Genomic DNA, 25,323 nt, shown 5'->3' on the forward strand with positions numbered 1-25,323 from the left:
ATGAAGAAAGATGAAAAGATTTTGTTCAAAGTTTTATTTCATATAAAAGCTTTTTGTTCACAACAAACATATATTCACTGAATATAATCATTAAAATTACATTTTATAAATCACAGAATCACAACAGAAGGATTTATCTTAATGTTAAGTGAGGTCACCAATAGACTGGAGGGAGATTAGAACACTTGACAAGCTGCCACTGCCTCTGCTTTCACTGCATTGAAATCACTCACAGCTGTCTCACACTTTGTAAGCATGAATATTTCAACCAGTATGAATTCTTATGTGTTTCTTTAAGTGTGTGTTTTGACTGAATTTCTTTCCACAGGTGCTGCAAGAATACGCCTTCTCACCTGTGTGAGTTCTTGTATGAATTTCCATGTTTGATTTCTTACTGAATCTTTTCCCACAGGTGCTGCAAGAAAACGGCTTCTCACTTGTGTGAGTTCTTACGTGAGATCGCAGTGTTGAGTTCTGAGTGAATGTTTTTTTACAGGTACTACAAGAATACGGTTTCTCACTTGTGTGAGTTCTTACGTGAGATCGCAGTGTTGAGTTCTGAGTGAATGTTTTTTTACAGGTACTACAAGAATACGGTTTCTCACTTGTGTGAGTTCTTACGTGAGATCGCAGTGTTGAGTTCTGAGTGAATGTTTTTTTACAGGTACTACAAGAATACGCCTTCTCACCTGTGTGAGTTCTTGTATGAATTTCCATGTTTGATTTCTCACTGAATCTTTTCCCACAGGTTCTGCAAGAATACGGTTTCTCACCTGTGTGAGTTCTTGTATGAATTTCCATGTTTGATTTCTTACTGAATCTTTTCCCACAGGTTCTGCAAGAATACGGTTTCTCACCTGTGTGAGTTCTTACGTGAGATCGCAGTGTTGAGTTCTGAGTGAATGTTTTTTTACAGGTACTACAAGAATACGGCTTCTCACCTGTGTGAGTTCTTGTATGAATTTCCATGTTTGATTTCTGACAGAAACTTTTCCCACAGGTGCTACAAGAAAACGGCTTCTCACCTGTGTGAGTTCTTATGTGAGCTTCTAGTGCTGACTTTGAAACTAATTCCTTCCCACAGGTGCTACAAGGATGTGATTTCTTACCTGTGTGAATTTTCAAGCACTGACTGAATTTTGTCCTACAGGTCCAACAACAACAACATGATTTATTACGTGTGTGAACTCTCCGATGTGTAGTCAGATCGGATTCAGAGTTGAAAGTTTTTCCACAGCTGTCACATTTTAAAACATTTGTCTTTGTTTCAGTTTTACTCTGACTGTCTGACACAGGAGTGCTGTCTACTCTCTGATCGTGACTTGTCTTTCTGTGATGTCTTCTCTGCTTCAGCTCCATGTTTCTAGTTGATCCTGAGTCCACATGCTGACTTTCTACTTGATCTTGGCTCTCTGCTTCAGGAGAGCTGTGAGAAAGGAGCTGCTCACTGCTTAGTTTTTGTTCAGTCTCCTGCTTCAGTCCAAGCTGCTCTCCCTCCTGACTGCTGCAGAGCTCCTCCTGTTCCTCTTTAATGTGTAGAGGCTCTGGGTCCTCCTGGTCACAGACCTGCTGCTGTGTGGGGTCTGAAGAGACAAACGGAGAAAAATGATAGAAAAACGGGTGAAAATATTTTGTAAACTCTGAATATTCTCATTACTTTCACATTTCTCTGTGAAAATGACCTGAAATCCATTTTCTACTAATTTGCCACACACCAACACAAATCCCTATCCTAATAAGGACACACATATGATCTTTCTCTTAGTATTAAGGTATGAACACAAAGCCAAAAACACAAATTAAAAATGAAAACCAATAGAAAGAGACTTTAAAGTGGTCGTCATAGTGATTTTACTTTATAAACATGAACAGGTAGAAATGGAGGCTTCGGCCTGACTGCTCATCAGTTTGTTATCTGTTGAAGTTCAGGGTCTGGTTGCTGGGCTATTGTCTACAGTATAAAATATGTGCAAAGTATTTTAAAATATAGTGTAGTGGCAATTCCTTTTGTTTGACAAACCAAGCATCCCACAATTACAAATCCACAAGCTACTACTGTACTGAGATAATACAGGGAGTACAGAATTATTAGGCAAATGAGTATTTTGTCCACATCATCCTCTTCATGCATGTTGTCTTACTCCAAGCTGTATAGGCTCGAAAGCCTACTACCAATTAAGCATATTAGGTGATGTGCATCTCTGTAATGAGAAGGGGTGTGGTCTAATGACATCAACACCCTATATCAGGTGTGCATAATTATTAGGCAACGTCCTTTCCTTTGGCAAAATGGGTCAAAAGAAGGACTTGACAGGCTCAGAAAAGTCAAAAATAGTGAGATATCTTGCAGAGGGATGCAGCAGTCTCAAAATTGCAAAGCTTCTGAAGCGTGATCATCAAACAATCAAGCGTTTCATTCAAAATAGTCAACAGGGTCGCAAGAAGCGTGTGGAAAAACCAAGGCGCAAAATAACTGCCCATGAACTGAGAAAAGTCAAGCGTGCAGCTGCCAAGATGCCACTTGCCACCAGTTTGGCCATATTTCAGAGCTGCAACATCACTGGAGTGCCCAAAAGCACAAGGTGTGCAATACTCAGAGACATGGCCAAGGTAAGAAAGGCTGAAAGACGATCACCACTGAACAAGACACACAAGCTGAAACGTCAAGACTGGGCCAAGAAATATCTCAAGACTGGTTTTTCTAAGGTTTTATGGACTGATGAAATGAGAGTGAGTCTTGATGGGCCAGATGGATGGGCCCGTGGCTGGATTGGTAAAGGGCAGAGAGCTCCAGTCCGACTCAGACGCCAGCAAGGTGGAGGTGGAGTACTGGTTTGGGCTGGTATCATCAAAGATGAGCTTGTGGGGCCTTTTCGGGTTGAGCATGGAGTCAAGCTCAACTCCCAGTCCTACTGCCAGTTTCTGGAAGACACCTTCTTCAAGCAGTGGTACAGGAAGAAGTCTGCATCCTTCAAGAAAAACATGATTTTCATGCAGGACAATGCTCCATCACACGCGTCCAAGTACTCCACAGCGTGGCTGGCAAGAAAGGGTATAAAAGAAGAAAAACTTATGACATGGCCACCTTGTTCACCTGATCTGAACCCCATTGAGAACCTGTGGTCCATCATCAAATGTGAGATTTACAAGGAGGGAAAACAGTACACCTCTCTGAACAGTGTCTGGGAGGCTGTGGTTGCTGCTGCACGCAATGTTGATGGTGAACGGATCAAAACACTGACAGAATCCATGGATGGCAGGCTTTTGAGTGTCCTTGCAAAGAAAGGTGGCTATATTGGTCGCTGATTTGTTTTTGTTTTGTTTTTGAATGTCAGAAATGTATATTTGTGAATGTGGAGATGTTATATTGGTTTCACTGGTAAAAATAAATAATTGAAATGGGTATATATTTGTTTTTTGTTAAGTTGCCTAATAATTATGCACAGTAATAGTCACCTGCACACACAGATATCCCCCTAAAATAGCTAAAACTAAAAATTACTTCCAAAAACATTCAGCTTTGATATTAATGAGTTTTTTGGGTTCATTGAGAACATGTTGTTGTTCAATAATAAAATTATTCCTCAAAAATACAACTTGCCTAATAATTCTGCACTCCCTGTATTTTGTACGCAGGCAAAAGCAGTCCACTATCCATACTTGAAAGTTGCGTTTTTATGGCTTATTCGTCCAGTTTGGCAAGCAATAGCAAGATTAATTTTTTATTACTTCCTGCTGCTGCTTCGCCTGCTCTGGTAAAAAAAAAAAAAAAAAAAACATAGGCCAGTGCATGCTGGTCCAATACCAGTCTCTATATTTATACAAACAAATGGCCCTACAGCTCTTACTGACTGACTTAACAAGGTAAACACCAAAACCACACCAAACATTAAAACAAATATTAACCTACAAATAAAACTTGTGAATAAACCCCAAAATATAAGTCAACTAACAACAAACTTTAAACAAATTTTAAAATGAAAAAAATAAAGAACAAATAGCTCCAACATATAAGATACGGTACTGTACACACATACAGATGTTTTAAGATTATACAAAGGGTTTGAAAAAGCGTAGGGAGGGTTATTATGGCTTAAAACATCTAAAAAATAATTTTAGAAAAGATATGGTTTCCATTTCATTGATTCGTACCTAATGTGGTGGGTCCCAGAACACAACCCTCCTGATAATCGAGGAAATACTGTATTTAGAAAACAACCAACAACCCTTTAAGGCAATAAAACTTCATTAAGCTAACAGCTTAGTTAGGTTCCAGACTCAAGTCAGTTTCTTTGACTTATACCAAGTGGAGGTTTAATGTTACATGTTAAGAGAAAAGAGATGCATTCATGCTGATTGGACTTTTAATTCTTTCTGTGCTTCTAAAAAGGAAAAAAAACCCTTTAACCTGTGATTAGGATCCTACATGAGTCATATTCATTTTAATAATATAAAAGCAATAATAATTTTACATACCTATTCTATCCAACTTTAACTCTGGTTTCCAGATGGTCTCCAGCAGTGTGAGTCGCTCTTCATCAGTCCAGACAATAATGCCTTCAGCCTCCTGCTTCAGTCCAAGCTGCTCTCCCTCCTGACTGCTGCAGAGCTCCTCCTGTTCCTCTTTAATCTGTGGAGGCTCTGGGTCCTCCTGGTCCAGACTGGAGTTCCTCTCCTGGTTACAGACCTGCTGCTCATCCAGACCCTCCTCTTCCTCACAGACATGTTGTTGTGGGGGGTCTTGAGGAGAAAAGAAACACAATAAAAAGGTCATTAATGTGATGAACAGTAACAGAAAACACTATTTTTAAAAAGCACTTTGTGCGTTTGGCAGCCATCCTAAAAGGTTGCCCCCTTTAGTGGCCTCCACAGGAGATCATCTGCCTGCACCACACCATCTCTAGCACGCTCCGCTTTCACACTAACTCTCTGCATGTCCTCCTTCACCACAGCCATGAACCTCCTCTGTGGTCTTTCCTCCTCTCTTACTGCCTCCTAACAGGTCATCCACTTCAGAGAAGTCTGGTAACAACTTTTAAAGTTAAATGTGTATTGTATATCTGAGATCTACCTTTATCTTTACTGCACAGTCTCAGTGCTTGGAGAGGAAAACTGACACTCGATGAACTCAACAGTGGAATCTGTTCGACAAACTTTAAATAAATGAATCAAAATATGTCAATCAAAAAAGGAGCTTTCGTTAACTATATTTAAATTTAACTGCAGAAAACTTCGGTCAACATATTTAATCATTTATTGAAATCTGGTTTTGTGCAATGATATAAACTAGTTTAGATTTATTCTGGATATTCTCACCACGGCTGAGGGTAGTGTTATTCCACCTAATCTATCAGTGACCATGGACCGGTGTTCCAGATCTACTGGCGTTTAGATCAACTGGCGTTGGTCGAACAGATGTGTGGCAGTCTTGCGTTTCAGGAGCTGCTACTGACAAACCAGCAAAAAACGCCAAATGTGTCATCTGTGACACTTGTGAGGTTATCTCAAACACACTCCGTCAGTCTTGATGCTGTTGAACAACAAAATGTTTAAAAATGTGGCAAGTTTACCTGGTAATATCCTCATGCGCGACGCGATCGCGAAAACAGCAAACAATTAACACCACGCCGATGTTGTTCACAGGACAGCAAGAGTAAACGATCGGGAGACTCTTGTCGTCGTTATCGTTCCCCTCGCACGGTTTATTTCTCCGATTTCAGCGTTTTTGCTTCACAACTAAAGCGAACAGTTTACTTTGTGCACTAACATGGAGTCGAGTCAACCAGCGCCACCTCTGGCCAAGTGCCACAGCCTACAGCCAGATCAACTTGTGACACACATCTGCACCTGCTGCTATGATCGCATTGAGTAGAGACTGAGTGGCTGCACTAACCCCTGATACATCCAGATCTGCCCACAAACATGTTGACAGATGCAATCCCAGCAATGTGGATTGTCAACACTAAAAACAATCAGTAAGCAAAGACAACAGGGATCAGTTTTTTCTGTTTATTTAGCACCCACAACATCTGTAGTCGCCTTCTGCACAGGGAAAGTCCACACACACTGTGTGGTACCACTTTCCACAGAAGGTGCATTCGATCTGCAAGACTGAATGAGATTGTCAGAGTCATTGTCTGACTGTTTATTACTAATCACCTGCAGTACATTCACAGTAACTGCCATCTCCTTACAAATGTTTATTAGATTAACCACACTTATACAGACTGTATATAACAACCAACTCTAAAATGTTTGTTCGCAGAGAAAAGACACAGACAGACTACACTAACGACATGTGATGTTACAACTGTTAACCATTCCTCGCCGTCAGTCCCCTGACCGTGGTCGGGAGACGCGAGGGGAGACGCTTCCTCCAGGGCCGAAGTTTGTCCTCCTTCGGGGTTAACTCCCTTCACTTTTGTGGAGTAGTGAGGCAGACAGAAATCAGCCGAGGCACCGGAGAGTACTGAAGAGATGAGGCTTTAATAACAGTACTGCACACTTCGAAAACACACTGCATAGTAGCCCGTTAGAACGCTGCTCCCGGTCGCCCTCTCTACCCATGACACACTCTCCCTCTCTTTTTCCTCTTTCGCTCCCCGCGTTTCCTTCACGCGCATGCTCACACACACACACATCACATACACTCCTTACTGCATCCAGTCACACACAAGACGGCAATTCCCGCAACACAACACTAGTGAAATATTAGTGTCATTTCATTCTTTTCAAAGGTTTATTTGCATGACGCACAAACAGACACAATTGAAAGGTACAAATGTGCATGACACGAATTCAAACGTGGTGCAGATGTGTGTCACAGGTTGATCTGGCTGTAGGCTGTGGCACTTGGCCAGAGGTGGCGCTGGTTGACTCGACTCCATGTTAGTGCACAAAGTAAACTGTTCGCTTTAGTTGTGAAGCAAAAACGCTGAAATCGGAGAAATAAACCGTGCGAGGGGAACGATAACGACGACAAGAGTCTCCCGATCGTTTACTCTTGCTGTCCTGTGAACAACATCGGCGTGGTGTTAATTGTTTGCTGTTTTCGCGATCGCGTCGCGCATGAGGATATCACCAGGTAAACTCGCCACATTTTTAAACATTTTGTTGTTCAACAGCATCAAGACTGACGGAGTGTGTTTGAGACAACCTCACAAGTGTCACAGATGACACATTTGGCGTTTTTTTGCTGATTTGTCGGTAGCAGCTCCTGAAACGCAAGACTGCCACACATCTGTTCGACCAACGCCAGTTGATCTAAACGCCAGTAGATCTGGAACACCTGCACCAGTCCAACATAGTCCATCACTGGACACTGACCCACAGCACTGATAAATACCCAGTTTAACATCTTCTAGTAAAGTCAGTCACACTGAAGAATCTGAGCTTGAACAGCACAGAGTTAAAAACATGTCCATACCTATGATGTGAGAGTTTCTGTCGGGTTTCCGGCTGATATCCAGCAGTCTGTGCTGACGGTTGATCTCCTCCTCATACTGGACGATGGTTTTTTGAACCTCTGAGAAGATTTCCTCACCAACAGCAGTTAGTCTCTCCTTGATGAACTCTCTCAGATACTGAACTGAACTCATTGCTGCTTCACAACTGAAATATTTTCATATAAGATCACCAAACTAAAGTCCTCGGCTAAGTGCAAATCAAACATGAAGCTTACGTCGTCTAAGCTAGCGGTTCCCGCTTTTCGTGTCACGTGATCAATCCTCAACCGTCCCATAGGGCCGCGGTCTTTATATTTACATGTTGGTCACATTATACAGACAGATAATAAAAGACTGTTAGACTTTGTAAGTTGAGTCTTTTTATGGTGCGTGAGAATCCTTTTCATTAAGTATTTTCAGCTGTTTGTCGCTCCTCTGCGCTTTAGTGATTCTTCTTGTCATGTCTATGTTTGTCCACCAGGTGTCCTCCTCGGCTCAGCTCTGTGTGACAGTTTTCTACAACCATGATGAAGAAGAGTTTCTTTGTTTTTCAGTCTCTCTGCTCACTTTAATGTTTACTGCTGGTTCAGTTGTGTAACGATTTCTCACATTTGAAGTCAATCACACTGAGCTGAACATGAAGTTCCTGCTAACACAAAATAAAGTGAGTGACATCCTGGAATGAAGAAAGATGAAAAGATTTTGCTCAGTTTTATTTCATATAAAATCTTTTTGTTCACATTAAAGATAATGGTATCTTCATTTAATAGAATCTTTAAAATTGCATTTTATAGTCAGAATGACAACAACGGCGGAAAAATGCATCATATGTTGAGGGAGATTAGCACACTTGACAAGCTGCCACTGCCTCTGCTTTCACTGCATTGAAAGCAGTCATGAAACACGCTTAATGTGCAACAAGGACCATCATTTGCAAATACACAGCTATACTTACAAATTTTATATGAGAAAATCTATCAGGGGAGACACAGCTGGCTTTGCAAGAGGTAGAGCAGGTCATCTGTTAATCACAAGGATGGTGGTTCAATCCCCAACCAGTCTGCATGTTTGCACCATTCCATTTATGATGAAACAACTAATCATGGCACACACCTGTTGCATGTACATTCACCCCTGTTTGTTTTGCTATGTTTAAACAACTCCTCAGGTTGTGTCACTAGGAGGCAGTGTATAAAGGCACAACAGACTTCCCCATTTACACCTCTGGCAAGACAAGGTCAAACTTTCTGCCTCTGCTCAGTCTCAGTTTGTCATTTAGTTTTTCTAACAGTGAGGCAAATTGTGTGGCAGTACATCTGAAATTTAAGCATGAAACAATATCAGTGCGTGTGTTTGTGAAAGTTGTGTGTGAATGTTAGAAAGTACTTACATAGGAACAGCATAGAAAAAAAGAGCTTGCTTGAGTGGGTGAATGGGGCAAGTTGTAAAAAGCACTTTGAGCGCTCAGAGTGGGAAAGCGCAAACTTTAAACTGGATCTAAAAATAAGACTTGATTGCCTCTAATAAATGAGGCTAAGCTGCTCCAGACACTTTGAGTTCTTATGCTCTCTGGTGCAGACTCGGTGCTGTTTAAAGGTTTGAGATATAAAGGCAGAATTCCAACATAGTCCAAGTTGAGAGTTGATATGAGGTCAGCAAGTACAGGGCATGTCTCCTGTGTGCTAGTAGAACAATAAAATTCTTTGCTGCCAATAGAAAAATAATTCAAGGAATAAAAGTTGTGTGCAAAAATCTGTATTATTTATTAGTGATGCTCATCAGGGAAACACAAAGACATTAGACATTGAAAAACTTTCGACCTTCCTGCTGTCTGGCACAGAGGTCCGAACGACTTCTTAGGGATGTGATTAGGGATTGATAAGAATTTTGAGATTCCGATTCCATTCTCAGCATCACTTCTTGATTCTCTTATCAAATCTCCTTGGCTCTGCTTTGAGAGTCACCACTATCACCAAGCAGCAAATCAAATCAAATACATTGTGCCGATTAATTACATGCTGTCAGGTCAAATGTTTATGCATGTTGGACGCATTTCCCTTCATTCTTGTGATCAGTGTTGGGGTCATTACTCAGAAAAATAATGTAATTTAAATATTACACAGAACATTTTTCTTACAAGTAAAGCAGTACATTACTTAACTACTCCCAGGAGAAAGTAATTTGTTACACTTCTCATTACATTACTTTCAGTGTTGGGGAGTAATGGAATACATGTACCAGCGTTACGTATTTAAAATACAGAATATGAGTAACTGTATTCCGTTACAGTTACCGTTTAAAAGGGTGGTATTCAGAATACAGTTACTTTGTTGAAATAAATGGATTACACAGGGTCTTTTCCTGTTTCATATGTTAGTCTCTACCCTCTCTATTTTTGGTAATTCCATGGTGGTGGAAACCAAACAAAACATGTATTAAGAGGCTGTATGCCTGTGTCTCAATCTCGTGGCTCATGTCACCTCTACTTGTGGCCCTCATAATGACCTGATGAAATATTTTTACAAATTATTATTCAAAAAATATTTAATTTTGATTTTTAATTGAAGGCAATAGGCAGAGTGTTACAGGCAATGCTCTAAAGAATGTGGCCTCATGGGTAGTGTAGTCCATGCTGAGGGAGAATGGACTGCCATACCCGTTATGTGTCTGTGAGCGAGGGAGGGAGAAAAAGGAGTTGTCACCGAGCAGAAACGGGAGATGGAAGCATGTAAATATCATAATAACCACTGCAGCCAAGAAGAGATCCTGACAAGCCCAGTTGTAAGTAAGCTATTAAGACTCGACTGTACGCTGCGCTCGTGTTTTTTTCTCTCGAAACAATAAGTTCTTTTGGAGCAGCCTTTCAACACCTCTCTCTGTCTCGCTGGGCAAAGTTGACCCAAACAAGTAAAGATAGTTTTCGGCCTGACACGGAAGTCGACCTATTAGCCAGAGGTCCCTTTACTACGGTTCGGAGCTGCGGACCTGTTTATATACGCACGGAATAGTTTTCTATACGAGATCACTGCAAAAAGTGCAGGCTTACCTAATGTCCACCCTACTGTTACTCATTTTATATTAGGATTTAAAAATCTAGTTGGTATTGGTATAACGAGTAACCTTCAGTAATAGTAAAAAAAAAAAAAAAATCACACAGCAAGAGTACATTCATGTAGTTGTAAAAAGCATGATAATACATTAAGTAATCCAATGTATTCCATTACGTTACTCAGAGTAACGTAACGGAATACATTTTGGGGCATGTATTCAGTAATCTGTAGTCAAATACATTTTAAAAGTAACCTTCCCAACACTGATTACTTTTGCATTACTCTGTAAAATGACATATTACACGAGCATGTGCAAAAGAAAACTGTCTCTCTTACTTTGCTGTAGATTGCGCAGACAAATGTAGTTTCTTAAACATTAGAATCACTAGAAGTGTAATTAAATAAATAATCGTATTCTGTGATTTCTGTCATATAGATGATGACAGACGCTTGTCAACAGAGAATTATTTTAAAATGTATGTGAAATGGACTATTATGATTGGTCAGAATAAGCCCATGAAAATATAACAAACGTTACTTTTTTTATATAGGAGGAGAGCATATTTTGTCTTTTTTTCCATTTCAATATATGTTTTTTAATTAATTTAAACTAGAACCTAATGCTATGCCAGCGTTTACCTTTGGCTGAGAGTGTAGAACTGATGCTTGTGATGATGTTGTAGAACTAGAAATTATAAATGTCAACCAAACTTTGTGGGTTGTGATCAAAAACCAAAGCCAACTGAATCCAAAAACAGTTGGAACCCTGTGTTCTGTTGATCGTAATTACTGATCGCCTGGTGTAGTAAGGAACTTTGTTTAAAATTGTGCTGGGCTTATCTGAATCATTGTTTCACAGAACAGCATCTACAACATGTAGCGATAACAAAATTGGCCAGCAGGTGTCCCCGTGGAGCTGGTTTCATGAAGTAATTTTGCTAATCACTAACAACCAGAAACCACAGAAAGTCAATGACATTTAGCAACTTCTAGCAACTAGCTCAAATAAGCGCAGGGGCAGCTACACTAACTCTGTCTCATGAAACACTGCCACCTAGTGGTTACATTTTCAATAAAAACGAGCACATTCTGTGTACAAATAGTTCCTCTAAGACTGTTTTCTCTCTCTCTTTTTTTTAACAAAAGAAAACACCCAGACTTTTTCCTCAACACACATATTTATTTCAGTATCGAACAAAAAACTGGAACACGTCTTCAATTCTGGATACGTTAGCAGAGCCATTACAACTACAGTCGCTGCCAAACTGATCCAACTCTGGAGTCCAGCCACAGGATCATCCAAACCACACTTATCATAAAACATAAAACTATGCACCCATACTCAAGGACTGACCAGATTAAGGTCACAAATGTGAAAAGATTGTAAGAGTCAAAACATCAGTTTCTACATTTATTTAAATCAGTGCAGCGATTTGACTTCTGGTTAGTGAGCTCTACCACCCACACACTGCTACGACTCAAAGCTGTCTCACACTTTGGAAGCATGAATATTTCAAGCATTATGAATTTTTCTTATGTGTCTCTTTAAGTGTGTGCTCCGATTGAATTTCTTTCCACAGGTACTACAAGAATACGGCTTCTCACCTGTGTGAGTTCTTACGTGAGCTTGCAGTGTCCAGTTCTGACCGAATGTTTTATTACAGGTACTACAAGAATACGGCTTCTCACCTGTGTGAGTTCTTGTATGTGTTTTCAGTGCTGATTTCCGACAGAAACTTTTCCCACAGGTGCTGCAAGAAAACGGCTTCTCACCTGTGTGAGTTCTTATGTGAGCTTCTAGTGCTGACTTTGAAACTAATTCCTTCCCACAGGTGCTACAAGGATGTGATTTCTTACCTGTGTGAAGTTTCAAGAACTGACAGAAGTTTGTCCTACAGGTCCAACAACAACAACATGATTTTTTACGTGTGTGAACTCTCCGATGTGTAGTCAGATCGGACTCAGAGTTGAACATTTTTCCACAATTGTCACATGTTAGAACATTTGTCTTTGTTTCAGTTTTACTCTGACTGTCTGATGCAGGAGTGTCGTCTACTCTCTGATCGTGACCTGTTTTATCTTCTTGGCTCTCTGCTTCAGGAGAGCTGTGAGAAAGGAGCTGCTCACTGTTTAGTTTTTGTTCAGTCTCCTGCTTCAGTCCAAGCTGCTCTCCCTCCTGACTGCTGCAGAGCTCCTCCTGTTCCTCTTTAATGTGTAGAGGCTCTGGGTCCTCCTGGTCACAGACCTGCTGCTGTGTGGGGTCTGAAGAGACAAATAGAGAAAAATGATAGAAAAACGGGCGAAAATATTTTGTAAACTCTGAATATTCTCATTACTTTCACATTTCTCTGTGAAAATGACCTGAAATCCATTTTCTACTAATTTGCCACACACCAACACAAATCCCTATCCTAATAAGGACACACATATGATCTTTCTCTTAGTATTAAGGTATGAACACAAAGCCGAAAACACAAATTAAAAATGAAAACCAACAGAAAGAGACTTTAAAGTGGTCGTCATAGTGATTTTACTTTATAAACATGAACAGGTAGAAATGGAGGCTTCGGCCTGACTGCTCATCAGTTTGTTATCTGTTGAAGTTCAGGGTCTGGTTGCTGGGCTATTGTCTACAGTATAAAATATGTGCAAATTATTTTAAAATATAGTGTAGTGGCAATTCCTTTTGTTTGACAAACCAAGCATCCCACAATTACAAATCCACAAGCTACTACTGCACTGAGATAATATTTTGTACGCAGGCAAAAGCAGTCCACTATCCATACTTGAAAGTTGCGTTTTTATGGCTTATTCGTCCAGTTTGGCAAGCAATAGCAAGATTCATTTTTTATTACTTCCTGCTGCTGCTTCGCCTGCTCTGGTAAAAACAAAACAAAAAAAAAAACAAAAAAAAAAACTTAGGCCAGTGCATGCTGGTCCAATACCAGTCTCTATATTTATACAAACAAATGGCCCTACAGCTCTTACTGACTGACTTAACAAGGTAAACACCAAAACCACACCAAACATTAAAACAAATATTAACCTACAAATAAAACTTGTAAATAAACCCCAAAATATAAGTCAACTAACAACAAACTTTAAACAAATTTTAAAATGAAAAAAATAAAGAACAAATAGCTCCAACATATAAGATACGGTACTGTACACACATACAGATGTTTTAAGATTATACAAAGGGTTTGAAAAAGCGTAGGGAGGGTTATTATGGCTTAAAACATCTAAAAAATAATTTTAGAAAAGATATGGTTTCCATTTCATTGATTCGTACCTAATGTGGTGGGTCCCAGAACACAACCCTCCTGATAATCGAGGAAATACTGTATTTAGAAAACTACCAACAACCCTTTAAGGCAATAAAACTTCATTAAGCTAACAGCTTAGTTAGGTTCCAGACTCAAGTCAGTTTCTTTGACTTATACCAAGTGGAGGTTTAATGTTACATGTTAAGAGAAAAGAGATGCATTCATGCTGATTGGACTTTTAATTCTTTCTGTGCTTCTAAAAAGGAAAAAAAAACCTGTAACCTGTGATTAGGATCCTACATGAGTCATATTCATTTTAATAATATAAAAGCAATAATAATTTTACATACCTATTCTATCCAACTTTAACTCTGGTTTCCAGATGGTCTCCAGCAGTGTGAGTCGCTCTTCATCAGTCCAGACAATAATGCCTTCAGCCTCCTGCTTCAGTCCAAGCTGCTCTCCCTCCTGACTGCTGCAGAGCTCCTCCTGTTCCTCTTTAATCTGTGGAGGCTCTGGGTCCTCCTGGTCCAGACTGGAGTTCCTCTCCTGGTTACAGACCTGCTGCTCATCCAGACCCTCCTCTTCCTCACAGTCATGTTGTTGTGGGAGGTCTTGAGGAGAAAAGAAACACAATAAAAAGGTCATTAATGTGATGAACAGTAACAGAAAACACTATTTTTAAAAAGAACTTTGTGCGTTTGGCAGCCATCCTAAAAGGTTGCCCCCTTTAGTGGCCTCCACAGGAGATCATCTGCCTGCACCACACCATCTCTAGCACGCTCCGCTTTCACACTAACTCTCTGCATGTCCTCCTTCACCACAGCCATGAACCTCCTCTGTGGTCTTTCCTCCTCTCTTACTGCCTCCTAACAGGTCATCCACTTCAGAGAAGTCTGGTAACAACTTTTAAAGTTAAATGTGTATTGTATATCTGAGATCTACCTTTATCTTTACTGCACAGTCTCAGTGCTTGGAGAGGAAAACTGACACTCGATGAACTCAACAGTGGAATCTGTTCGACAAACACTTTAAATAAATGAATCAAAATATGTCAATCAAAAAAGGAGCTTTCGTTAACTATATTTAAATTTAACTGCAGAAAACTTCGGTCAACATATTTAATCATTTATTGAAATCTGGTTTTGTGCAATGATATAAACTAGTTTAGATTTATTCTGGATATTCTCACCACGGCTGAGGGTAGTGTTATTCCAAACAGCACAACACCTAATCTAGCAGTGACCATGGACCTGCACCAGTCCAACATAGTCCGTCAGGGTGGCTGTAGCTCAGGTGGCAGAGCAGGTCAGCCACTAATCAGAAGGTCGGTGGTTCGATCCCAGGCTGCCTCCTGGCTGCATGCTGCAAATATCCTTGGGCAAGATACTAACCCCATGTTTGCCTACTGGTGGCGGTCAGAGGGCCCGGTGTGCGCCTGTGTCCGGCAGCCTCGCCTCTGTCAGTGCGCCCCAGGGCAGCTGTGGCTACAATGTGGCTATCGCCAGTGTGTGAATGGGTGAATGACTGAATGTAGTGTAAAGCGCTTTGGGGTCCTATGGACTAGAAAAGCGCTATACAAATGCAGGCCATTTACCATCACTGGACACTGACCCACAGCACTGATAAATACCCAGTTTAACATCTTCTAGTAAAGTCAGTCACACTGAAGAATCTGAGCTTGAACAGCACAGAGTTAAAAACATGTCCATACCTATGATGTGTGAGTTTCTGTCGGGTGTCCGGCTGATATCCAGCAGTCTGTGCTGACGGTTGATCTCCTCCTCATACTGGACGATGGTTTTTTGAACCTCTGAGAAGATTTCTTCACAAACAGCAGTTAGTCTCTCCTTGATGAACTCTCTCAGATACTGAGCTGAACTCATTGCTGCTGAGGCTGGGGCTGGGCGGATCGATACAAATGATACAGACATATTGGTATAAGACCCACACTAACGTGAAGGGATCAGTACTTTAGTTTGTGTTTCTCACAAATACGGGCCATTCAAGTCTGTCAGGTTTATATTGTTGATTGTCATTTATGCTTAGAAAAATAAAACCATATATGCTTAGAGGTGTATAATTGATTGTGTAGTGATAGGATGTGTGATCCTTAGTAGTTTGCAAAGACTGTGTGTCTTCCAGAGTGTTCTGGCATTCACACTCAGATCCTGGAGTCACAAGAAGAGCTCGTACCTTCTTTTATTGTTTTATGGTATAGCAAACACAAGTACATCTGTTTTAGTCTAGGTGCCTTTTGTTTAGATGAACTGCTGGACTGCAGGTTTAGGGAAGTCGTTCACAGGGTCACATCTTGATTTAGCTAGTAGGCCATCACTGTTTCCCTCATCAGATCGGTTGGTTTTTGAGCTGTTCTTTACTCAAGTGAACTGGCTTCACGCTTCTAAATAAATTACAGTACAATGTTTCTAAATCTCACTGCAACTGCTGCGTCACAATAATCTGTCCTGCTTCATAAATCTGTCCCATAGCTTATATAGTAACACATATCTTATTTTCCTATATCTACTTGTTGTAATTCAGTGGAACTTATTTCCTTCATCCATCAATTACCCCAGCTGAAGTAAAAATATTAATAACAATAACAATGAGCTGATTCCACATGATGTTTGTCATGTTTTCCTGTCTATGCTGAGCTCGTTATCACTTCAGCCACTTTATCACCACCTTGTCACTTTTTCCACCACATTGTCATTCTACCTACTGCTTGAACACTTTGCCCAAACTGCACCTCCTTTCCATTTACTAGACTCAGTCGTGTGTCTTTACCTTGCTGAACCACATCCCTACAAACACTCATCAGAGAGCCGTTCCTCAGTATTATATCACTCTTAACCTCCCTGCATGCTTATTTATCGCCGTTGTAGCTGAAACTGGTTCCACTCACCGAGCCGAAGACTTTTTCTTCTGGAGACAGTTTTTTAACCTCGACTTAAATCCGTCCTCGTGTCTCGTTGTCACGGTTACATTGCGCTCACTGTCCGTTTCATCCACATTACAGATTTACTTTCACTGTTTTGTTTTTTTTTTTGTATTTTCCCCTCTTGTTTGACCTTTTTTTCACCCCCGCTCTTCTCTCCCGCCATCGACTTCTGTTCTTATTTCACTTCCTGAAACGTCACGTCGCTCTGCTGTTTCCGGTCCCTTCGCAGACCTGCCGGTGTTGTGCCAAAAAGTGATTGTCTGCCAAAAACTGATTTCCGGTATTTGCCAAAAAGCGATTGCTCATATTTAAAGTGCTATAAGTAACTTGTTGGGCTATAATATGTTAAACATATGTCAAATGCATCCCTTATGGATGACATAAAGTCATCTTGAGCCACAAACAACATTCGTGTAGCAAGATACAAGCCGCAATCAGTTTTTGGCAGCGACTTTTATATAACCTTTATTTATGCAGTAAAAAAAATCTCATTAACATTAAAAGTGTATTTTGTAAGAGTAAGTTGCCCAACAGGACAGCAGAAATGGCAGCAAATATTACAATAGTTCTGTAAAAATATTTTAAGTGGGGATAAAGGACCGGATTGGTTATAATGTAAGTACAAGTTGTAAAGATACTTAAAAAACAGATAATGTTTTAATTCTTTATGTAACCCCTTTGTATCCCCTGTTCACCGAAGTCTATTTACGAACATACGTAAAGATATTACACATAAAAAATACACAGAAACACTGGAAATCAGTTTTTGGCAGACAATCACTTTTTGGCACAACACCGGTCAAACCTCTCGTGGACCCTCCCCCCTCCTCTGTTTTTGTGTGTGTGTGTGTGTGTGTGTGTGTGTGTGTGTGTGTGTGTGTTTTCGCCTCTTGTTGAAAATTTTTCACCACCGCTCTTTCTCCCGCCATCGACTTCTGTTCTTATTTCACTTCCTGATACCTCTCTCTCTCTCTCTCTCTCTCTCTCTCTCTCTCTCTCTCTCACACACACACACACACACACACACACACACACACACACACACACACACACACACACACACAGACTTGTCACCCTTGTGACTCAAGGTAAATTGATGTATTCTAATAATGTAATTGTAGAAAACTGTCCCATCATTTGAATACCGCAGACCTGCGGACACAACAGTGGAGGTTCAAACATAGCTGGGTCAACCAAACACTGGAAACATCTAGAGTATTAGAAAGGACAGAAAAACGTAAATTCCAACTTGTATAAACTTTTGTTGCTTGAAATGATTAAAATACTGCTCTTATTTTAGGTGTTACATTATGTCCCTAGTAGCACAAGTGCAAAACCTTCCCGCCATTTTGGTTTCAGTTTCCCTTTTGAACCCTCCATTGTACCATGTAGACACACACAGAGTTAATATGTTCACAATTTATATATTGGCATCACAAACATAATTCATTCATTTATTCATTACGATACCTCACAGAGTGTCGTTATAATCACTCTGCCTGTTTTACATTTATTGTCCACTTGATGGCACAAAAGAGCAAATAAAGCATCGTAAAGCTTCAGTCCATGAACGAAGCAAATAGATAAAAGCTTCAATGCTCCATGGAGCTTTATCTTTCCACCACTAGAGAGTGCAAATTACAATGTATACAAGACAAATATAGTGGAAATGAAATAAAGTTGAAATAATTAGAATCAATACATTAAAATATATTCAGTAAAATACTTTGACTGCAAAAATGTAACACATTAGATGCACACTGGCCCTTTCCATGCTCTATTTTAACAGTGCTGGCCTTTGTGAGATCCATGTTATTTAAGCACAGCGGCTTAATGGTAAGTGAAATGTGTGTCAATGTTTGTCACGTATCATGTATGAAGAACTCACTTTGAAGCTTTGAAATATGTTCAGATTCAGATTTCTTTAAAATAATAATAATAATTATTTTGATTGCTGCTGAGACATTTAAAGAATATAAATACCAGTATAAATTAAACTCACATTATCAGCCATAATAACGAATTTCATCACAATATTTCACTCACAATGCTATATTATTGCTATTAGTTTTTAACATTTTGCAATATGAGCATATTGCTATTTATCACATTTATTTCCAGCTGCAAATTATGTCCTTAAATCTAAATGTTGTCAGTATCTGTTTTGTGCACTAAGGTAAAGTTCCCTCACTTGAGTTGTTTTTTTGTTTTTGCTGGAAAATTAGATTATTAAGCTGTCGATAATATCTGCTGTCAGTCTAAAATCTGCCTACAGTTGGGGTCATTTTAGCAAATACTTGTATTATCTATCAATTAACTTTGCTAACACATAAAAAATCACATATATGTTGCTGTATAAGAATATAACAAGAATTCAAATAGATGGTCAGTAAAGTGTCATTCAGTTGGCAATCTATCGCCATTTAAAAATTAGACGGCAACTATTTTCAAACTTTTAACAATCTCTTTGACAATGACTACAGTCATTTTCTTTTGTACATGCTAGGAAATTACGGTCCTATTTTTACTCGTGTGGCTGACCCATGTGTTTGGTCTGAATTTGGTCTGACTGGACCTATTCGCACCATCTTAGCTACTGTATACCGCCCCCCTGAACCTGTCTTCCTCAGTGATCTCATCTCTCACTCTGTCCTTCTAAGCAGACTTTCCTCTCTCAGCATCTCTGACATCCATCCATCCTCCCTCCCACTTTCTTCTTTTACAGAATGCCTGAATTAAAATCCTGGTTCAGCTCTAATTTTCTTAAGCTAAATGAGGATAAAACTGAAATCCTCCTTATTGGCACTAAATTCAACCTTTTGAATGCAAATCATTTCTATCTGCTTATTGATAACTCCACAGTTTTCCTTTCTCCTCAGGTTAAGAGCCTTGGTGTCATCCTAGACAGTTCACTTTCCTTTAAATCTCACATCAATAATCTCATTCTGCCTATTTCCATCTACGCAATATCAACAGATTACGTCCTTCTCTTTCCACCCAGTCTACATCCATTCTTGTCCTAGTCTAATTACCTCCCGCATTGACTACTGTAATTTTCTCTTCCAGGGTCTTCCTCCAAAATCCCCCCATAAGCTTCAACTGGTTCAAAATTCACTAAACTTCACTGGGTCCTTCCGGATAATATACAAACTTCTTCTGCTCACCGTCAAGGCCCTTCATAACCTTGCTCCTCCTTACCTCTCTGACCTGTTAAGCACTACCTCTTCTGCCCGTTCACTTCGATCTTCTTTTTCTATCCAGCTTTCTGTGTCTTCTTATGGCCTCACCACCACGGGAAGCAGAGCTTTTAGTTGCTCTGCTCCCAGGCTGTGGAACTCTCTGCCCCCAGATATAAGAAACATTGGTTTGCTCCCCCAGTTTAAATCAAGACTCAAAACCCATCTGTTCAAATCTGCATATTCACTGTGAACCCACTGTTTGTTCATTTTATCTTGTGCTTTTGTGTTTATTGCTCTTCTTTTGTCAACGTTGTGTTATGTGTTTTATTCTAGCATTATTATTATCATCATCATCATCATCATCAACAACAACAACAATAAACTATTATTTATTTGATTGTTTGCTATGAGCTAACGCTAGTCCACACTCCAAGCCACTTGGTGGCGGTAATGCGCCACGTCGTTGTTTGCTAACCGCCAAGAAACGACGACGAAGTTAAACGAGGCGAAAACCACAATAAGAGCAAAATGAAATCTGTAATGTGGAGAAAATGGGCAGTGTAACCGTGACAACGAGACACGAAGAGGGATGTAAAGTATAAAAAAAATGGCCCAAGAAGAAAAACTCTTCGGCTCGGTGAGTGGAACCAGATTTAGCAACAACAGCGATAAATACGCCTGTAGGGAGATGAAGAGTGCTAAAATACTGAGAAACGGCTCTCTGATGAGTGTTTGTAGAGATGTGTTTCAGCAAGATAAAGACACACGACTCAGTCAAATAAGCGTTAATGGACTCCACAGTCTGCTGCCTGACAACAAAAGAGCGTCTGTGGGGTTTTATCCGGAGTACCTGAAATAGAAAAAAGAAAACAGAAACGGGGACAAAAGTTCTGTTTTAAAATGCATATTATAGCGAGAAATGTGACGGCTTGTCTGTTGTTATTATGTTTGATGAGCCAAGTAAGATGTGGATAAATTAGCTATGAGATTAGGCCTCCCCCCACCACGGAGATGCTGTAAGTATCAAAGCAGCTCAGATTACTTGTTTCTTTCTTATTAAAGAGAATGACAAAAGTTTCACTGTGAGGACGTGATTTAAAGATGACAAATGTCTAAATTGCACATATCATGTCCTGAGTAAAGGACTGGCATTTTTATGTTGGGGTGTCTGTTGATTCTCACTTGTCTTGGAAACATTGGTTAGGAAAACAATCAAATCAGTAAAACGCATATTACTGGATGCAACAGTTTGCTAGAATTGGAAGGAATTTGTCAGGCCAATTGTGTAATTGATTGATTCAAAGATTTTCTTTTTTCCTTTTCACTGCTTTACCCTTGTCTGCACAGGTGATGAAAATGGATCTGTGTTTGCCAAATGCCATTAAGATCTGAAGAAGAAGAGAGGTGCTGTTTGATGAAGCGGACTTAAGTTAAAGGAGAGACACAAACTAAAGTATTGATACCATCACGTTAATGTGGATCTGATACCATCGTCTGTATCACTTCTATCATTCTGACATGCAGTCAACATGTGGTGATGTGTAAGAGCTGACAGGCTCCATTCACATTTTGAGATCAGAGCTCAGACTAGTTTCAGTTATAAGGAAGAGAAACTCACACAGTCACTGACACTGAGAGGAGAAATGGCACAGAAAGGAGTTCAGCTGGACCGAGAAACCTTCTCTTGTTCCATCTGTTTGGATCTACTGATAAATCCGGTGACTATTCCCTGTGGACACAGCTACTGCAGGAACTGTATTAAAACCCACTTTGATGAAGAGGACAGGAAGGGAATCCACCGCTGCCCTCAGTGCAGGAAGACGTTCACACCGAGGCCTGTCCTGGAGAAAAACACCATGTTAGCAGCTTTAGTGGAGCAGCTGAAGAAGACTGGACTCCAAGCTGCTCCAGCTGATCACTGCTATGCTGGACCTGAAGATGTGGCCTGTGATGTCTGCACTGGGAGGAAGCTGAAAGCCATCAAGTCCTGTTTAGTCTGTCTGGCCTCTTACTGTGAGAAACATCTCCAACCTCACTATGATGCAGCTCCGTTAAAGAAACACAAGCTGGTGGCCCCCTCCAAGAAGCTCCAGGAGAACATCTGCTCTCGTCATGATGAGGTGATGAAGATTTTCTGTCGTACTGATCAGCAGAGTATCTGTTATCTCTGCACGATGGATGAACATAAAGGCCATGAAACAGTCCCAGCTGCAGCAGAAAGGACTGAGAAGCAGAAGGAGCTCGAGGTGAGACGACTAAACATCCAGCAGAGAATCCAGGAGCGAGAGAAAGATGTGAAGCTGCTTCAACAGGAGGTGGAGGCCATCAATGGCTCTGCTGATAAAGCAGTGGAGGACAGTGAGAAGATGTTCACTGAGCTGATCCGTCTCATCCAGAAAAGAAGATCCAATATGAAGAAGAAGGTCAGATCCCAGCAGGAAACTGAAGTGAGTCGAGTCAAAGAGCTTCAGGACAAGCTGGAGCAGGAGATCGCTGAGCTGAAGAGGAAAGACGGCGAGCTGGAGCAGCTCTCACACACAGAGGATCACAACCAGTTTCTACACAACTACCCCTCACTGTCAGCACTCAGTGAGTCTACACACTCATCCAGCATCAATATTCGTCCTCTGAGCTACTTTGAGGATGTGACAGCAGCTGTGTCAGAGACCAGAGATAAACTACAGGACATTCTGAGAGAGGAATGGACAAACATCTCACTGACAGTCACTGAAGAGGATGTTTTACTGTCACCAGCAGAGCCAAAGACCAGAGCTGGATTCTTAAAATATTCACGTGAAATCACACTGGATCCAAACACAACTCACACACATCTATTATTATCTGAAGGGAACAGAAAAGTAATATTTATGGAACAACAACAGTCTTATTCTGATCATCCAGACAGATTCACAGGATGTTATCAAGTCCTGAGTAGAGAGAGTCTGACTGGACGTTGTTACTGGGAGGTGGAGTGGGGATGGGGAGGAGTTTGTATAGCAGTCACATACAAGAACATCGGCAGAGTAGGGAGAGTGAATGAATGTTTCTTTGGACGCAACGACAAATCTTGGGCATTATATTGGTACACAGACAATAATAAATTTCGCCATAACAATGTCCAAACTCACCTCTCAGGTCCTCCGTCCACCAGAGTAGGAGTGTACCTGGATCACAGAGCAGGTATTCTGTCTTTCTACAGCGTCTCTGAAACCATGACTCTCCTCCACAGAGTCCAGACCACATTCACTCAGCCGCTCTATGCTGGACTTTTTCTTTATGGACTTGGAGCCACTGCAGAGTTGATTAAAGTCAAATAGAGAAGACAGGTTCATGTTGATCCCTGACCATTATATGTACTTGTGTAGTTTCTAAATGAGGCTTTACATTTTAGAAGCTGAGAAGTTCAGTGGTCCATTGATGTGTGAAAATAATGTTGGACTGATTCAAACTTTTGTTACGACTGTTGTCGTAATTTTAATATTCAAATCTGAGTGTGCAGGTGCCTCTCCATGATTGGTGCATCCAGTGGGACTTTTCGTACCGATTGGCTAATGACCAGGAGGCAGCATATAAGAAGACACCCCCCTGGACGGCCAGTCATTCATCCTCGGCCCATCCCAACTGGCAGACTGTGTGTTTACTGTATAGTAATGTTTGTTTAATGCAGGAGCATGTACGGGTGGACCACCTTTTTGTTTGATTACAGTTTTCTCCTGTTTTTGTTAGTTAGGGAGGTAAGTCGTTGTGGTTTGGTTTAATTCTTTTGAATAGGTAAGTTTGATTTATCCCTGAGATAGGCTCCCTTCTGTTTGTTATTTTGTCCTTAGGTTCGAAGTTATAATAATCTCCCTTCCTTTGTTTCTAAATTCACTCATTGTAAATAAATCACTGTCAAAAAGTATTAATTGCGTGATGTGCTGCTTTGGATCAGATGGGGATGGATCACTCTTATGTTATGGTCTTGCCACGCCTAGACAGACCATAACACTGTACTAACATTTATATACCTTATATATCATCAATATAAATCTAAATTTGTTCTTATGGCTGATAATCATGTGAGTTTACATTATACTACTCTTCATATTCAGCATGTTTGAAATCTGTCATCAGTCTGGTTAGTGGTTTTATTCTGTAGTTGCTGTAGTGGGTTGTCAAATTCTACTTGCTTCAAACGGCACATTTATAGGAAACAAGGAGATATGATGTATGACTTACCTTTGTTCTCGTCCTGGTTGCAAATAGAGTGCAAGTGTCAACCAAGAAAGGACAGTCCTGTCTCATCCTTTAACCAGCCACGACCTGCTCGTAAGTACACCTCTCCACTCACAACAATATTACATGGGACAAATGCATCCCATCCTGTACAGGCAGCACAACCCATCATAACAGCTAAGGCAGCATGTGCATATTGCTGCTCACCTGAACACCACATTAGCAAGTGCCCTGAGTTTATTAACTAGACAAAGAATGACTCAGCTGCTCTATGCTGGACTTTTTCTTTATGGACTTGGAGCCACTGCAGAGTTGATTAAAGTCAACTAGAGAAGACAGGTTCATGTTGATCCTTGACCATTATATGTACTGGTATGTATGTATGGTCATTTGTTATGTGTGTATATATATATATGTATGTATGTATATATATATATGTATGTGTGTGTGTGTGTGTGTGTGTGTGTGTGTGTGTGTGTGTGTGTGTATATATATATATATATATGGCAGCATGGTGGCACGGTGGTTAGCACTGTTGCCGCACAGCAAGAAGGTCCTGAGTTCAATTCCAACACCAGGCCGGGGGTCTTTCTGTGTGGAGTTTGCATGTTCTCCCCGTGTTTGCGTGGGTTCTCTCCGGGTACTCCGGCTTCCTCCCACCGTCCAAAGACATGCAGCTTGAGGGGATAGGTTAATTGGAAAATCCAAATTGCCATGGTGTGAATGTGAGTGCGAATGGTTGTCTGTCCCTGTGTGTTGGCCCTGCGACAGACTGGCGACCTGTCCAGGGTGTACCCTGCCTCTCGCCCTATGACAGCTGGGATAGGCTCCAGCGCCCCCCGCGACCCTGAAAAGGATAAGCGGAAGCGAATGGATGGATGGATGGAGATATATATATATATATATATATATATATATATACACACACACACAGTGGGGCAAAAAAGTATTTAGTCAGCCACCGATTGTGCAAGTTCCCCCACTTAAAATGATGACAGAGGTCAGTAATTTGCACCAGAGGTACACTTCAACTGTGAGAGACAGAATGTGGAAAAAAATCCATGAATTCACATGGTAGGATTTGTAAAGAATTTATTCGTAAATCAGGGTGGAAAATAAGTATTTGGTCAATAACAAAAATACAACTCAATACTTTGTAACATAACCTTTGTTGGCAATAACAGAGGTCAAACGTTTACTATAGGTCTTTACCAGGTTTGCACA

At 40.5% G+C, this 25,323-nt stretch overlaps 3 protein-coding genes across 4 annotated transcripts; 1 reads left to right on the forward strand and 2 right to left on the reverse strand.

Annotated features, from left to right (window-relative positions):
• Positions 1 to 29: 29 nt before the first annotated feature.
• On the reverse strand, positions 30 to 7,601 carry LOC146640783 (uncharacterized). The gene is made up of 3 exons (XM_085399905.1): positions 7,427 to 7,601; positions 4,477 to 4,740; positions 30 to 1,583 (listed from the first exon to the last, which is right to left on the reverse strand). Exons 1-3 carry the CDS (start codon positions 7,596 to 7,598, stop codon positions 265 to 267), a joined length of 1,755 nt encoding a protein of 584 aa, XP_085256031.1. The 5' UTR covers positions 7,599 to 7,601; the 3' UTR covers positions 30 to 264.
• Positions 7,602 to 9,197: 1,596 nt separating this feature from the next.
• Positions 9,198 to 17,522, reverse strand: LOC146640784 (uncharacterized). 2 transcript variants are annotated; one of them, XM_085399904.1, is made up of 4 exons: positions 16,670 to 17,522; positions 15,476 to 15,658; positions 14,112 to 14,375; positions 9,198 to 12,757 (listed from the first exon to the last, which is right to left on the reverse strand). In XM_085399904.1, exons 2-4 carry the CDS (start codon positions 15,645 to 15,647, stop codon positions 12,009 to 12,011), a joined length of 1,185 nt encoding a protein of 394 aa, XP_085256030.1. In that variant the 5' UTR covers positions 15,648 to 15,658; positions 16,670 to 17,522; the 3' UTR covers positions 9,198 to 12,008. The 2 variants fall into 2 exon arrangements, with proteins under 2 accessions (XP_085256030.1, XP_085256029.1); XM_085399903.1 differs by having other exon boundaries at positions 15,476 to 15,664; positions 16,670 to 17,521.
• A 2,849-nt stretch (positions 17,523 to 20,371) lies between these two features.
• LOC146640785 (tripartite motif-containing protein 16-like) lies at positions 20,372 to 24,010 on the forward strand. The gene is made up of 2 exons (XM_085399902.1): positions 20,372 to 20,521; positions 21,232 to 24,010. The coding sequence occupies exon 2, from the start codon at positions 21,528 to 21,530 to the stop codon at positions 23,199 to 23,201; it is 1,674 nt and encodes a 557-aa protein (XP_085256028.1). The 5' UTR covers positions 20,372 to 20,521; positions 21,232 to 21,527; the 3' UTR covers positions 23,202 to 24,010.
• The last annotated feature ends 1,313 nt before the right edge of the window (positions 24,011 to 25,323 follow it).

This window comes from Rhamphochromis longiceps, unplaced genomic scaffold, assembly GCF_057381845.1.
Source record: "Rhamphochromis longiceps isolate RC_006_pf unplaced genomic scaffold, R_longiceps_female_GT1.1 unmapped_scaffold_2, whole genome shotgun sequence".
In the NCBI taxonomy this organism is placed as follows: Eukaryota; Metazoa; Chordata; class Actinopteri; order Cichliformes; family Cichlidae; genus Rhamphochromis; species Rhamphochromis longiceps.